Consider the following 16,920-nt stretch of genomic DNA (forward strand, 5'->3'; position numbering starts at 1 on the left):
TCAAACAAAGTGAGACATCTTCGATTTTGTTCAACTATTTGGCTTACTCACATGGTCAATGTGAAACCCAATGGCAGTTATTATGTAGTTTCAGCAGTAGGCCAAGGCAGGCAATATGATAATGGATACAAATTCACAGTTCCAGAAAGTGACATATAGGTATTTAATGCAGGAAACCTCAAATTTTACCTTACGGCGAAGAACAGGTGATTTAGAAAGCTTCAGAAAGGTTGCATGGGGTTTGAACTCATTGCTGTCTTCAATATTCACACCTAATTCTCGAAACAATATCTCTACAGATTCTGTCAAAAGGCAAAGACACAGCGTTTTAATGGTCAGAAGGGGGTTTCACTCCAGCTGGATCAGCAATTCATTTCCACCCAGAACCAGCCTTTCAAACTGCTAAAAACTAAGAGCTCAGTGAACTAGATTTTGAAGATTCTGTTTTAAAGACCTATTATTTTACTATTGCTTCACATTTATTAGGAATTTAAAAGTCACAACAATAACTTTGATGTTCTACATATTAGGAATAAAGTGTACAGCAGGCAAGCAGTGACATTCAACAACAAACACAAATGTACTAAACATAGGACAATAAACAGTCAAATCTGAGGGGAGCCACATTCAAATTCAGATTAAGCAAAGCTTCAAGACAGCCAAAGAAACCCAATTTTCCACACATGTATCTTGTATAACCCAATATGCCTACAAACGTGGTCTACATTGTACTGTATTTCTATACTACTCATTGATTCATTTTAACAACTTAGTTTTTCCAAGTTTAAAATGCTGCATATAATGATGAACACAATTCCACTTATTTTGTTTCCCATGGACTAACCCTGAAAACAAGGCCAGGATTAACACCTAGTTTTTGGCACTGAGCCACCAATGCTGAACATGGTTTTGATTTTTTTTCCAAGCCAAGAGCATTGCTACAGCCTTCATAGCACTGACAATTGCAACAGGTTGGCATTCATTGCATCTTCAGGGTTACTGGATGCCTTAGCAATTAGTGAACCAAAAGCCTCTTAGCACATGCTTTTTATTTAAAAAGATAAAATGGTCATCTTAAATTTAAGCTGCTGGGTTCAATAATTTAGTTCTTCGAAGCTGACAAGCCTTGAAATCAACTAATTTAATTCAAAAACCAATTAACCCAGACTCTCCACACCTCTGGGTCATGTAAACAGTAGTGGAAACAGCTGCCTTAACTTGTAATTGTCTCAACAGCAGAAACTCAAAAGATAAAAGGTGGAAGCATTTGCAACAATATTCAGCCTGACGTTCTGTATGGATGATACCAATGTGAAATAATTAAATTTGTGTTTGACCCTTGGAATATCAGAAATAGGGAAAGACAGTGCACTCTTCTAGTTCCAAAACAAAGCAAAAGGAGAACTGCAGTGAACTACATAAAACAACCATCACCCGGGATCATCTACTGATAAAATCATGGAATGTCGTCATCTGAGAAAATGCCAAATGGTTTCTGACCACCAACCCACTACCATCGGGAGAGGACATCCCACAGCCAGAGGTAAGAACACAAGAGAGAGTGAGCATCCCCATTTTAAGGAGGGCAGGCCAGTAAGGCAGCAGCTCAAAACAATTTCCAACTAAAAGAAAGAACAGTAACAGCAGAAAAAATGCAAATTCAGCAGTCCATAGACAAAACTTCACTCCGAATCTGGTAAGTAGTGCTGGAACAATGCAGTGCAAGACACGAAGGGCAGAAAAACCATCCACCCACTAGAAAACACCGGTCTTGGAGGAGGAGGATCTGGAAAAGGAACAACTCAGTACTCCAGGTGGTATGGTTAGGAGATCTTTGAAGGAAGGAGGGAATAACTAAGGGGAGAAAAACCAAGCAGAAAACGGAAGGCAACAAGCAACACCATTGGTTTTGGCTCCCTGAGGTACAACAGCAAGGAACAGTGAATGGGCCAGAAAGTACATTTAGATTGTCAATACAGCAAAGGTTCTACTGCTGATTGAATAAGTGAGCAAATACATGGAAGAGGACCTAATATATGCCCATGTCAATAAGCTCTATCCACATGGAAATGTATCTCAAGTTTATTTCACCATCGCATAGTTTGGAATTGACAGACAGGGTCTAGGTAAACGGAATGCCCCAAAATGAAGAAAGCGAGTGAAAATGTCTGACAGAAAAGTTCAAGAAAAAAAAGACTTAAGGGCTGGGACTCCATGTTCCTGCTGAAATCACAGCCTGAAGAGATGCAGCTGGAGCACTTTCTCCTGCACAATTTTGCAGACAAAGTGGTTGGTATTTTAGACAATGAAAGGCTGGCAAACATCTTGCTACTCAGGATAAAACGGCAAATTACAGGCAGACAGGCAGTAAAGCTTAAAGAATAGATATAAAGCAGTACTGATATTGGAGTTTGAGCTGAAAATGTGTTGCTGGAAAAGTGCAGCAGGTCAGGCAGCATCCAGGGAACAGGAGAATCGACGTTTCGGGCATAAGCCCTTCTTCGGCTCATGCCCGAAATGTCCATTCCCCTGTTCCCTGGATGCTGCCTGACCTGCTGCGCTTTTCCAGCAACACATTTTCAGCTCTGATCTCCAGCATCTACAGTCCTCACTTTCTCCTCCTGATATTGGAGTTTTACAGGTTAAAAAATAAGCAGCACACTGAGAAGACACGGAAACAGATTCAAGATCGGAGATGGACCTTGAATACAAGAGATTGGACTTTATGAAAGCAACTGTTAAGATACAGCATTGCCTCAAACATCAAGTGCAGACGTAGGACAACAAAGCCGCAGATTAAAAAAAAAGTTACACATGCAGCTCAATACGGTTAAGCAATCTCCTTTAGAATAAACCCAATGATCCATAATTTATGGAATTTTTTGATGCCAATTGATATCCTGAACATAAGCTGAGCACCTTGCGAAGGTCACTATTCTCTCTGAATAGTTACATGGCTAAAACTGTTCCAGCCTACAGAAGGGAGACTGTAATAATACTACAGCTTTGATGGGTATATTTTGTACTTTTGTTTTTGAAAAGGAGGTTTTCAGCCATAGGTGAAAAACTGTCCGAGGCAAGAAAGTAAATAGCTTGTGAGGCTTTTTAAAAAGCCATTAAAAAAGTGGAACAACAGAAGCAGCATGAATGGGTGGGGGTCAGGCTCCCACAGAACCAGGGTTTTAGTTTGGCTTTCAGGAGTTGCTAGGGCTTTGAAGCTGGTTGACAGAGCTGCTGAGAGTCTTCCTCTGTTACAACTAAAAGCTTGGTTCTTGGTCTCACATGCAATTCTGGCAGCAAGAGATCAGTTTTACTGAATTTGCCTTTGCCAAATGTGTGTTTGTGGGGCATTACAAAATTGGAGTTGCAGTTAGTTGTTAAATAATTTATTATTAGAAAACTTGACGGAATAGAGTTAAAAACAGGCCAACTGTTCGTTTATATTTTAACTGTAGAGTAAACATTTTTTAAAAAGTGTGTTTTGCTTAAAGCTGAGGAGCACGACTAATCAAAATACATCTGGAATGCAGCACCTCACATTTATCTTTAAATAAGTAGTTACGGTCTAAGCTATCTGCTTGATATATTTGAAGTGTCGTCGATCTGGTCCATAACAAAAGTGGCATTGGTGGAATAATGCACAGCTATTTGACAAGTTATGCAACACCACAGTTGAAAACACACATTGTTCACAACCAGTTTACCAATGAGCCTACATGCATGTCACAATTCCTACTTCCTTAGGGGGAGGTGGAATTAGACTGCCTCACAAAGAACCAGTCTAGAAACAAAAAGGTTGTCAACCTACCAAGTGAAGGGAAACTCAAGTAAAACATAATTGTTCCTAGGTTCATAGTAAACCAAAAAGAAGCAAACTACAATTAACTACAGTGGCATAGGTTTCTTACAGCTGGTTAACAAGCTGACGAGGCTCAACCCCAAATCCAACAAGAACAGAGGAGTGACAGAGACTGTGCTGTAATTTTCAGTAGGGTTTTCAAAGACAGCCAAACCCAAAAAATCCAACAATTTAACCAAGAACATAGCCCTAACTTACCAACAGGACTTCATAATTTGAGTTTAACAGAAAATGAGTTTTCTAGCTTCACTTTGCAAAGATGTGTTGGAAAGGATACACCAAGAGTACAAAAGGTATTGCTAGGTGTATTGTCAAAGGTTCAGTCAGCTGTGGTGGCCAGAGATCTCACATTCCATTGGGAGATCTGCAATTATGAGAGGACTATCAACTTTGGAAAACACTTGTGGTCATTACTGAAGGCAAATTAGAAACTAAAATTCCTTTAAGACAAAGTGAATGCAGACAACGGGAACATCACAACCTATTTGAGCAATTCAGAAAACTGTCCCGAATCACCTTCAGACAATCGAACCAAATGAGCAACAATCCTTCAGTAAGGCTGAGAAAGTAAACAACTGGAACAGATATCTGAATATGTCCAGCTTAAAGTCAACAGTTCAAAAGGAGACATGCTACAAGGGAGCCAGACCAATGTCCACAGATCCACAACATAGGAAAAGAAACTTTGTCTGAATATCCACAATATTATAAAAAGGTCCATTATATGATGTCATAAAACAACCTAAATTAGCAGAGAAGAGTTGCTCAGCAAAGGAAATACTGGGGGTTCACAGTCTCCCAGAAAAGATAATGGACCAACAATGCCTACCAAATTGAAAAAAAATCCTTTCCTAAGGATACCAGAGTGCGTCAAGATTCTCCAGAGAAATGATCACCGATCGGTGTCAAGATGAACGCAAAGCAAAATATCTACTATTTTTCCAATGTCTAACGAATGCATATTCTGAGATTTGATACATTCAAATAATCTGCAATTAAGAGGAGAGTTTGGGAGGAATCACAGGAAGATTGGGTAGTGGTAATTATCTACACAATTATATAAATGGATGAACTGCAGTGAAGAAAGGTTTTGGGAGTAGATATTGTAAAAGAATATCATTCTGCAGGGGGTAACGTTCATGTTACATTGTGAGACAACAATAGGATGAGTGGTGCCCTCTGGCTGATACAAATGAGTTTTACTCGAGCTTTCAGAGAGATGTATCCACATCAGCTTCCAAAAGTCACAATAATTAGCTGTCTCAAAATTATAATTGTACATATTGCTATCATACAGTAAATCTTGATGTGGAGGAGCCAGTGTTGGACTGGGGTGAGCAAAGTTAAAAATTAAACACCAGGTTTCAGTCCAACAGGTTTATTTGAAAGCACTAGCTTTTAATCACCTCAAGAGGGAGCAGCCCTCCAAAAGCTAGTGCTTCCAAATAGACCTGTTTGACTATAACCTGGTGTGTTTTTTTTTAAAACAAATAAATCTTGTTATCCATGAACAAGATTTATTTCTATGGTGTATATATGTATATATTCTATGGTGGTTTATCGTCTTCCTTAAATCCCTGGGTAGACCCAAGACAAAACAAAAATGCAAACTACTACCACCACCACCACATAAAGGTAAAGGTGGCAAATACAAGATAACAGGAGGGATCACTGGGAAAATATCAAAAATGTCTTAATTCAATTTGAGTCACATTCCTCGTTTTGTAACCAACTTACACAGAAACAAAAAGATGGACAGCCTTTCACATAGTAATATAGTATAATAATGTAACCTATGAAAAAAATCCTTCAAGGTATTCAAAGCAATCAATCAACCAGAGAACCATGTACTGACCAGCCACTGCTTTCAGAGTAGCTATTACTTTTTCATTAGTATCTTCTGATAGTTTTGCAAACAGGACCTGGTTTTTAAATTGTCCTATTCCTTGGAATTGCAGAATTAGAGGTTTTCCCTCCAGGATGGCATCTACTTTGCTCTTACATTGTTGCAGTGCTGACACAGCTCTGGGAAAAAAAACAAGAAATATTACAACAATTAGTTTCTATGCAAATAGATTTCTTACTCCACTACTAGCAAGCATGTGTCTGCACCAAAATTTAACATCTGTAGAATTTTAGTACTATTTAAATAAAAAAAAGTTGCATGACTTCATAACCTCCAAATCAAACCTGGTCCTTATCTTTCATTAATTCACCAAAAACCAACATGTAAAAACAAATCACATTATAAAACTTGAGCTAAGTAATTAAGAGACAACCGCATTGCTCTGGGTCTGGGAGTTATGTGTAGGTCAGACCAGGTGAGGATGGCAGTTTCCTTCCCTAAACAGCATTAGTGAAGCTAATGGATTTTTCTGACAATGGATTCATGGTCATTCTTAGACTCTTAATTCACAGAGTCCCCACATTGTGGAAACAGACCCCTCAGCCCAACAAGTCTACACCAATCCTCCGAAATGTAACTCGCCCAAACCCATTCCCATACCCTATAATCCTGTATCCTACCTCTGACCAATTCACCTAACCTGCACAGCCCTGGATTATGGAAGGAGGGGGGCATAGACATGGACAGAATTTGCAAGCACCACACAGACAGTTGTCCAAGACTGGAATCAAACCCAAGTCCCTGGTGCTGTGAGGCAACAGTGTTAACCACTGAGCCACCATGCCACCCCCTTTCCAGATTTTTATTGAATTCAAATTCCACTGTCTGCTGTAGTGGGATTAGGACCCAGGTTCCCAAAATATTACTTGGATGTCTGGAGTAACATCCAGTGCTAATACCACAAGGCCATCACCTCCTCCAAGGTAGGTAACAGTTTCTTGAAATTAAGAGGACTGGGTTATAAAAAAGGGTAATCCACTGAAAAAGAATGAGGGGAATGCTAACAAATCTATGGAGGTTAAATTCAATTCTAAATGCTGTACACAAAATTTAAGGATGAGGGTCAAAATAAAGTTAATCAGATTGCCAAGCAAGGTGTAGATAAGTGATTTAAAAAAAAAATGATAATCCTGAATCTAATTAACTTTCAACCTAGAATTGCAAAGGATCTGATCAAACATCTGGCAGTATAGATGAATTACTGATATTTTGCAATAATAAATTAAATGCACTTGAAACAGAGAGAAGTATTGAATGACAATACTCAAGTTGGATGGTGATACAGGTCATTCTGCTTTACATGCGTTGCATTAATGCAAATTCACTAACACAATTGACAAATCAGGGACACCTTTTCCAGCGCGAACTTTTAAAGCATGTATTCATTTTAACTCAATTTTGGCCCCATTAGTTTAAATGGTGCTGCTATTACACAATTTTCTTATAACACAGAAGATTTGCATGAGAACAGAACGACCACATTATAACATATCTGACTAAGTGCATATCTTCAGTAGATAAATAGAAACAGGCGAGGCGATAATGGGTGTTATTTATAATAGAAGCAACAGGGTGTTGCAAGCTCAGCCTAGGGTTAAAATCTTTGGTTAAAAAGATGTTTGTTTATTCACAAGATGAAAATATTGCTGGCAAAGCCAGCATTATCTATCCTTAATTGCTTTAAAAGGGGTGCTGTCACATTGAGGTTTGGAGATCTGAAGGATTGGTGCTCTGATGCATCTTCTGCCCATATCTTTCTAGACAGAAAAAGTCAAGGGTTTGTAGCATACTACTGAAGACATGTGGGGTTCGGCCTTTACTAAACCTCATCTGGAAGACATTGCTTGAAATGTGTACCATTATAACAATGTTGGAGGGGAACAAATGAAAATCAAGTAGGTTGCTGTATCTTGAATTGATGTTAAGCCTGAGATATTGGAGCTGCAGGTATCCAGAAGTGGAAAATAACCCAGCACACTTAACTTGCTTCTCGTAAGCGGTGGAGAGGCTTTGATGAGGGGTGGTGAGTCATGCACTACATACTAAAATCTTGACCAGAGCAGGTAAGTGGTCAACCCCAGGTTAGGCAATTTCAGCTCAATAATCCCACTGAATATCAAGAAGTGTTCTTAGGTTCCTGTCAGATGAGTATTGCCTAGTGTGTAATACAAATTTTACTTGTCACCTTTGAGTTAGGTCTCAATATTGACAAGTTGCTCATGCAGACATGGACAGGTTCAGTATTTGAAGGTTTATAAATGGAACTGACAATGCAGGCAGTAACCATCTCCAATGTAACAATTGAGGAACTCTGCCAATATTATCCAGAAATTAAGGTGATTGGCCTCCAGAAATAATCTTCCTCATGCATGAGGCATGACCCTCTGACTCAACCTTACTCTCAGCCTCTCTTGCTAATCAGTGGCATTTGAATTTATCCTTTGAAACTTCATTGCAGATCCTAAAAAGGACTCTTGGTTAAAAATCCTGGTCTACAAAACTGAAGAGTGACTAGAATTAAATTACTCCTAGTTCTGCTTAGTTAAAAAATTGAATTCGTCATGCTCAGTCAGGGGGTGGGTCACAAAGCAATTTGATTTGAGAGTCTTAAGTCAATGATAACATGCGCAGCTAGACAATTGAAAATAAGGCAGCATTGAGATAACAAGTACAACTTGAAAACATTAGAACATCAAGAGGCAATTTCAATTTAAATTTACAAACAGCATTTATTAACCTCCGTCATTTTGATCAAGGTTTCTTTGAAAATGTCATTGTATTCAGCTCTTTCAACTCAAGCAGCAACTGCAGAGATCATTATCTGATTTCTGTTAAACTGTGTCAACCATAGAAATACATAAAAACAGTTAATTTACATGAGTGGCAGGGAGAAGTAGATCCAAATAAACAGGGACAATATTTCCACCATACAACTTGGAAGAGGATGAAAAGAACAAGAACAATTTGTGAATGTGGTATAAGGAACTTGTGTGAACTGGAGAGATACAAAGCAAGTGCACCTTAATGATGGAAAGGGGAGGGGACAAGTTTGTTGGATGAATGGCAAGAAAGTGGATCTTTCAAGATGTCAAATACAAAAAGTGTGGAGGTGGGTTAAGATACATCAAAGTAGGAAATGAGAGGAAGCAAAGTTAGGAGGGGGTCTTGCTCATCTACCATGTGCTTTTACCAACTACTAGAAAAAGAATGAAGTTAAAATATTTATAGATTCTCCAGCAGCACAAAACATCACTCAGATAGTAGCATGCTTGCTTTTCTCACACATACATGCAATTGTTCCCTTTTCAAATATTTTTTTAAAACTTTTGAATGTTAATCTACCTCCCTCTTGGTTACATTACAAAAAGTATGTTTAATTAACACATTGCAATTGCAGCAATAGAATCATCTTAATGTTCATTGGGTGAGTAACTGAAGTTGCCATTGTCCAAGTTTCATTAATCTCTCTAACTCGTGAATGATCTTAAATCTCTCCTTAACCTTTGAAGAGTAAACCCAACTTCTTCAGTACAGAAGACACTCATTCCCTTAGAACATTGTAAGAAATCTCTACCACACAGACACAGTCTCCAAGGCTTTGACATCTTTTCTAAAGTGCAAAACATATGACAATGCTACATAGAACATAACAGTGCAGTATAGGCCCTTCAGCCTTGATGTTGTGCTGACCTGTGAAACCGATGTGAAGCCCATCTAACCTATACTATACTAAACACAGGTCAGGCAGCATCCTGCTCCTCAGACGCTGCCTGACCTGCTGTGCTTTTCCACACCACTCTAATCTAAACTCTGGTTTCCAGCATCTGCAGTCCTCACTTTTGCCCATCATCAACCATATGTTTATCGTTCATTGGATAAACATAAGGATAATAATGGAACAGCGTATGTTAAGATGGGAGGCCAAACCAGTGTTTTACAAAGGTTTGCAATAAAATTTGCTTGGTTTGGAACCCCATGCCACTAAAAATAAAGCAAAAAAAAAAAAAAAAAAATCACATTTGCTTCATGCAGCCTGCCACTGAAAATTTGTACAAGTACATCCATAGGTCTTGTTCCTAAAATGGCATTGTTTTGTATATACTCCTTCAGTAACATGACTGCAGGAGAAAAATGAGGAAGGAGGAGAGAGACCTCAAGTTTCAGCTGTAACCTTCTCCAGCATTCCAGCACATCTGGCAAGGGCAGAGGAAGATCGGGGGAGAGATGAGTGATCATTTAGATTACTTAGTGTGGAAACAGGCCCTTCCGCCCAACACGTCCACACTGACCCGCCGAAGTGCAGCCCACCCAGACCCATTCCCCTACATCTACCCCTTCACTTAACACTATGGGCAATTTAGCATGGCCAATTCACCTAACCTGCACATTTTTAAATTGTGCTCCAAACCGGAGCACCCAGAGGAAACCCACGCAGACACAGGGAGAGAATGTGCAAACTCCACACAGAGAGTCGCCCAAGGCGGGAATTGAACCCGGGTCTCTGGCGCTGTGAGGCAGCAGTGCTAACCACTGTGCCACCGACAATCATTTTTCATAAAACTGGAGAGTTCCAAATGAATGAACAACCAATTAAAACCCAATTTTTTGCTGTTGTTTTCAGAGCATTTGACTTTGGCATAATTTGTTAAAGACTACAAAAGATTAAAATCAGTTTCAAAATGGCAAGACTTTGAAAAGTTATTCAACTATTACAACTAAATTATTGGGTTAGTTTAAAACAATTTCTACCCCAATTCTTTAGACAATCAAATTTGGCATGCAATTGACTTTGTATCAAGTTGACAAAAACACATTTATCATTTGTATTGCAATTGTGCCAATGTGATGTTGACTTGAACAGTATATAGGGATAAGCAACAAACTGATAATTATTTTATAGCACCATTTCAGCGCACTTATGTTTGATACCTGCAGTTCACCATTCCGGCTTTATGGGCCAATGGGCTGAGAAGTGGCAGATGGAGTTTAATTCAGATAAATGCGAGGTGCTGCATTTTGGGAAAGCAAATCTTAGCAGGACTTATACACTTAATGGTAAGGTCCTGGGGAATGTTGCTGAATAAAGAGACCTTGGAGTGCAGTTTCACAGCTCCTTGAAAGTGGAGTTACAGGTAGATAGGACAGTGAAAGCGGTGTTTGGTGTGCTTTCCTTTATTGGTCAAATTGCAGCTGTACAGGACATTGGATAGACCACTGTTGGAATACTGCGTGCAATTCTGGTCTCCTTCCTATCAGAAAGATGTTGTGAAACTTGAAAGGGTTCAGAAAAGATTTATAAAGGATGTTGCCAGGGTTGGAGGATTTGAGCTATAGGGAGAGGTTGAACAGGCTGGGGCTGTTTTCCCTGGAGTGTCAGAGGCTGAGGGGTGACCTTATAGAGGTTTACAAAATCATGGAGGGGCATGGATAGAGGTAAATAGGCAAAGTCTTTTCCCTGGGGTCAGGGAGTCGAGAACTAGAGGGCATAGGTTTAGGGTGAGAGGGGAAAAATTAAAAAAAAAAAAGAGATCTACGGGCGGGGCAACTTTTGCCCAGAGAGAGAGTGGTACATGTATAGAATGAACTGCCAGAGGAAGTGGTGGAGCCTGGTATAATTGCAACATTTAAAAGGCATCTGGATGGGTATATGAATAGGAAGGGTTGGGAGGGATATGGGCCAGGTGTTGGCAGGTGGGACTAGATTGGGTTGGGATATCTGGTCGGCATGGACGGGTTGGACGGAAGGGTCTTTTTCCATGCTGTACATCTCTATGACTCTATTAGCAGATCTATTACCCAGACATGTAGTTGAGTCTGGCTGACAAGTCATATGACTTCATTTCATCTTTAAAATGTAAACACTCAGTCCAGAAACATTTGAAAACTTCAGATTCTAGCACCACTATATGTCATGTAATGTTCAGGTGATTTTCATCATTCTCATGGTTTGTACACCTCCACTGGAATTATGAGAGTTGAAAATTCAACAGGATTCCAAAATTCAAGTAATTTACATATAGCAAAAAAAGTTCTGCAAAGATCAGCTAAGACCACCATCTATCAATGCAAAAATAAAAGTAACATTTTACTACAACTTACTGATTATTTTTGTCCTTTTATCTTTTTTTGAAAACCCATCTGAACGTTGACCACTTTATACCATAGGCTTGAGGCTTGTTGAATCAGTTTGTGATACTTTAAAATTTAACAACTAATTTGGCCTTGAGAACATCCATCTAATTCCTTTACTCTAATTTTTGTTGCTGCAACCAAAATTCCTTTTAAAATATACCTCATCTCCAATACTAAAAAAAAAAAATCATGAAATAACAAAGCCTAAAAAGGTTGCAATTAGAGGTATAGAGTCATAGAGATGTACAGCATGAAACAGACCCTTCGGTCCAACTCATCCATGCCGACCAGATATCACAATCCAATCTAGTCCCATTTGTCAGCACTTGGCCCATATCCTTCCAAACCCTTCCTATTCATATACCCATCCAGATGCCTTTTAAATGTTGCAATCGTACTAGCCTCCACCACTTCCTCTGGCAGCTCATTCCATACATGTACCATCCTCTGAAAAAGTTGCCTCTTAAGTCTCTATCTTTCCCCTCGCACCCTAAACCTTTGCCCTCTAGTTCTGGACTCCCCCACCCCAAGGAAGAGACTTGGTCTATTTATCCTATCCACACCCCTCATGATTTTATAAACTTCACCCTCTGATGCCCCAGGGAAAACAGCCCCAGCCTATTCTCCCTATAGCTCAAAATCCTCCAACCCTGGCAACATCCTTGTGAAACTTGAAAGGTTCAAAAAAGATTTACAACAGCCTTCCTGTAGGAGGGAAATCAGAATTGCACATAATATTCTAATAGTGGCCTAACCAATTTCCTGTACAGCCAGATGACTTCTCAACTCCTGTACTCAATACTTTGACCAATAAAGGAAAGCATACCAAACACCTCCTTCACTATCCTATGTACCTACGACTCTACTTTCAAAGAGCTTTGAACCTGCACTGCAAGATCTTTGTTCAGCAACACTCCCCAGGACCTTACCACTAAGTGTATAAGTCCTGCTAAGATTCACTTTCCCAAAATGCAGCACCTCACATTTATCTTAATTAAACCCCATCTGCCACTCCTCAGCCCATTGTCCCATCTGATCCCATTGTAATCTGAGGTAACCTTCTTCACTGTCTACTACACCTCCAATTTAGGTGTCATCTGCAAACTTACTAACCATACCTCTTATGCTCACATCCAAATCATTTACATAAATGACAAAAAGCAGTGGACCCAGCACGCATTGTTGTGGCACTCCACTAGTCACAGGCCTCCACTCTGAAAAACAACCCTCCACCACCACCCTGTCTTCTTTCTTCAAGCTACTTCTGCATCCAAATGGCTAGTTCTCCCCGAGATCTAACCTTGCTAACCAGTCTCCCTTGGGGAGCCTTGTCAAATGCCTTACTGAAGTCAATGTAGCATCTTTGAAAGTTAGTCATAATCAGTTAAAATAAGTGGACTGAGTATCTTGGATCCATACATTAACATATTCCCATTCGAATCAAGATGGTGGGGCAAGGAGGGAATGAAGAATCTTTGAACTCCACCATATCAATTTGCACTTACTTCTCTACTTCTGCTGGAGTATTTAGGTGAGCAACAACAATAGTCAGATGCATCCTTCCAACAGGAATCATAGCTGGAAGCAGTTTGGGTTCTTTAGTCACCAGTAGTTCCTGGATTTCCTCAATTTTGTCCAAAATCTGTACCAAGTAAAAAGGGGTTTAACAGATAGGATTCGAAACGCATCTCATCAGTGTAAATATAGAAGAGAAAGTACAATTTTACATTGCTCCTTGGAATTGGATAATCAACTTGTTTGTATAAAAAGCATATTTGAACTCCTATTTTGGATACAATAGTATAATGGCTGGATGATTAATCTGGGTCTTCATCTTTTCTCTGTGATGCATGCACAGTGCATAAAATTGGGGCATTTCCACCTCATCTACTGCTGAAAGTGCAATATCTGCAGCTACAGTGATGCCAATGGTTTTCAGTTTAAAAGCAGGCTCTAAGTCATCTTCAGTCAAAAAGGCACAGATAAGTGACAAAACAAGATAGCAGATTGTTAACTTGCACAAACTTGATCTATTGAAATAGAGTTACATGAAACGCAAGTTAGATCTTTCCTAATGTAACAAAATATTTTCAAACTTATGGCAGAAAACCACCTCATTTTCACTAAATATTAAAACAAAACATGGATTTAAATAATCAAATATAAATCTAGCTAGAAAATGTCCACAAATCAAGGAGATATCACGGAAGCAAAATTTCAACAATAATTTGCCTTTGAAATAGTGAATTGCCACATGGTACTTCCCTCGAGTATGTGGAGATAGGCAGATTGTGGGAAAGCTTTTAAAGAGCAGTATTTCAAACTGGAGACCAGGAGAACATCTTTCAGAAAACAGATCCCAAGAATTAGCAAGGCAGCTCCAGAGCTTAGGGCTTCAACAGATTCAGTGGTAAAATTATAAAATCACAGATGTGCAAGAGGCCATTATTGGGTGATTCTGAAGTTGAAAAAAGGTGATAAAAGAAAAGAGGTCACGAAAGGATTCAAACATCTGAGAATTTTAAAAATCAAGGAACTGCCACCAGATGGAAAGCCAATGTAGATTAGTGGACATTGTAGTAAAGAGTAGCCTGACAATGTATGACTTGCAGATTCGGGTTAACGTGGAGTTCAGAGGTGAATAGTCATAAGAGACTTGAAACATTAACTTTGTTTCTCTCTCCACAGATGCTGCCAGACCGGCTAAGTTTCACCAGCATTCTCTGGGTTTATAAAAACAAAAACAGTTTTCTGCTGACTGCAGCAAAGTCACATCAACCTAAACAAGACTAGTGTTTCAAACACCAAAAATAATTCCAAACGCAATACAGCTGAGAAGCATAGGATACAGTTTTAGCTGTTCGGTTCATTGTACCTGCTGGTTTGTCATTGGTATGGAAACAAAATAGTTTGGTGGCTTCCTCCTCCTCTCCCCCACTGTAGAATTTTTCTCTCCCATTTCACAAGTCACTTTATTTTTCTGTTTGGAACGTCGGGATTTATATGTTCTCCGCACATTTACTCTATTGTGAACTAAATCAAAGCAAGTTACAAAAGACAGCTTTATTCAATTAATAACTTGAAAACATCATTATTTCCAAACAACATTTGTAATGTGTTTGACATTGTACTTGATAAATCAAAGCAAAACAATTAGCTCAATTATATCATGTCTATGTTACATCAGGAATAAAAACATTGCATTTACACAAATTATTTTAATCATTAATACTCCATATTTACCAAGTGAGGTGACATTTCTTCTGGACTTGAATTACAATTAGCAGGAAATCTTCAAGTCTTCGCCTTGCTAACTAGACATTAAATTTTATTTTTGATAAATACAGTAAAATGGGTGGAAATTGTGGAATTCATCTCAAAGCTAAAATGAAACACCAATCTGAATTTAAATAGCATTTAGAAAAAGCATCTTTTCCTTGAAAAAAAAAGTGTTCATTTTGTTCACTTAATGGAAAAGTAAATGTCAGAGGGAGGGCTTCAGGTATTTGGACAATTGGACTGCATTCTGGGGAAGGTGGGACCTGTACAAGCTGGACGGGTTGCACCTGAACCAGAAGGGCACCAATATCCTGGGAGGTAGGTTTGCTAGCACTCTTCGGGGGGGATTTAAACTAATTTGGCAGGGGGGTGGGATCCAGACTTGTAGTCCAGCATGTAGGTTAGCTGTTTGTCAGGATGTCCAAGAATGTAGGGAGGCTGTGGAGAAGGTAGCACTGACAGGGAATACTTGCAGACACAGATGGATTCAAGTGTGTATACTTTAACGCAAGGAGTATCAGAAATAAGGTGGGTGAACTTAAGGCGTGGATCGGTACCTGGGACTACAATGTTGTAGCCATCACGGAAACATGGATAGAAGAGGGACAGGAATGGTTGTTGGAGGTCCCTGGTTACAGATGTTTCAATAAGATTAGGGAGGGTGGTAAAAAAGGAGGGGCGGTGGTGTTGCTAATTAGAAGTGGTATAACGGCTGCAGAAAGGCAGTTCGAGGGGGATCTGCCTTTGGAGGTAGTATGGGCTGAAGTCAGAAATAGGAAAGGAGCAGTCACCTTGTTGGGTGTTTACTATAGGCCCCCCAATAGCAGCAGAGATGTGGAGAAACAGATTGGGAAACAGATTTTGGAAAGATGCAGAAGCCACAGGGTAGTAGTCATGGGCGATTTCAACTTCTCAAGTATTGATTGGAAGCTCTTTAGATCAAGTAGATTGGATGGGGCGGTGTTTGTGCAGTGTGTCCAGGAAGCTTTTCTAACTCAGTATGTAGATTGTATGACCAGAGGGGAGACCATATTGGATTTGGTACTTCGTAATGAACCGGGACAAGTGATGGGTTTGTTAGTGGGTGAACATTTTGATGATGGTGACCACAATTCTGTGACTTTCACCTTGATTATGGAGAGAGATAGGTGCGTGCAACAGGGTAGGTTTTACAATTGGGGTAAATGCTGAAAGACAGGATCTGAGGAGCATAGGCTGTCAGGGAAGGATGTCGTGGAAATGTGGAACTTTTTCAAGGAACAGATACGACGTGTCCTTGATATGTATGTACCTGTCAGGCAGGAAAGAGTTGGTCATGTGAGGGAACCTTGGTTGATGAGGGAGGTTGAATGTCTTGTAAAGAGGAAGGAGGCGGCTTACATAAGGTTGAGGAAACAAGGTTCAGACAGAACTTTGGAGGGATACAGAATAGCCAGAAGGGAGCTGAAGACAGATCAGGAGAGCTAAGAGAGGGCATGAAAAATCTTTGGGGGATAGGATCAAGGATAATCCCAAGGCATTTTATGCGTATGAGAGAAACATGAGAATGACGAGAACGAGGGTAGGTCCGATCAAACACAGTAGTGGGAGACTGTGTATTGAGTCGGAAGAGATAGGAGAGGTCTTGAATGAGTACTTTTCTTCAGAATTTACAAATGAGAGGGACCGTATTGTTGAAGAGGAGAGTGTGAAACGGACTGGTAAGCTAGAGGAGATACTTGTTAGGAAGGAAGATGTATTGGGC

The 16,920-nt window shown here is 39.7% G+C and overlaps 1 protein-coding gene across 7 annotated transcripts in view; it reads right to left on the reverse strand.

Moving 5' to 3' along the window:
- Nucleotides 1-16,920, reverse strand: part of LOC122549363 (A-kinase anchor protein 7-like) — a 44,345-nt gene that overhangs the window by 22,328 nt on the left and 5,097 nt on the right. For all 7 annotated transcript variants that reach the window (XM_043689062.1, XM_043689057.1, XM_043689056.1 and 4 more), the window contains exons 3-6: nucleotides 14,773-14,930; nucleotides 13,403-13,539; nucleotides 5,715-5,884; nucleotides 190-302 (exon numbers count right to left, since the gene is read on the reverse strand). In XM_043689062.1, coding sequence (XP_043544997.1) covers nucleotides 190-302; nucleotides 5,715-5,884; nucleotides 13,403-13,539; nucleotides 14,773-14,856 — 504 coding nt within the window. In that variant the 5' untranslated portion in view covers nucleotides 14,857-14,930. The remainder of the gene's footprint in view (nucleotides 1-189; nucleotides 303-5,714; nucleotides 5,885-13,402; nucleotides 13,540-14,772; nucleotides 14,931-16,920) is intronic.

The sequence above is a fragment of the Chiloscyllium plagiosum genome, chromosome 4 (assembly GCF_004010195.1).
Source record: "Chiloscyllium plagiosum isolate BGI_BamShark_2017 chromosome 4, ASM401019v2, whole genome shotgun sequence".
NCBI lineage: Eukaryota > Metazoa > Chordata > Chondrichthyes > Orectolobiformes > Hemiscylliidae > Chiloscyllium > Chiloscyllium plagiosum.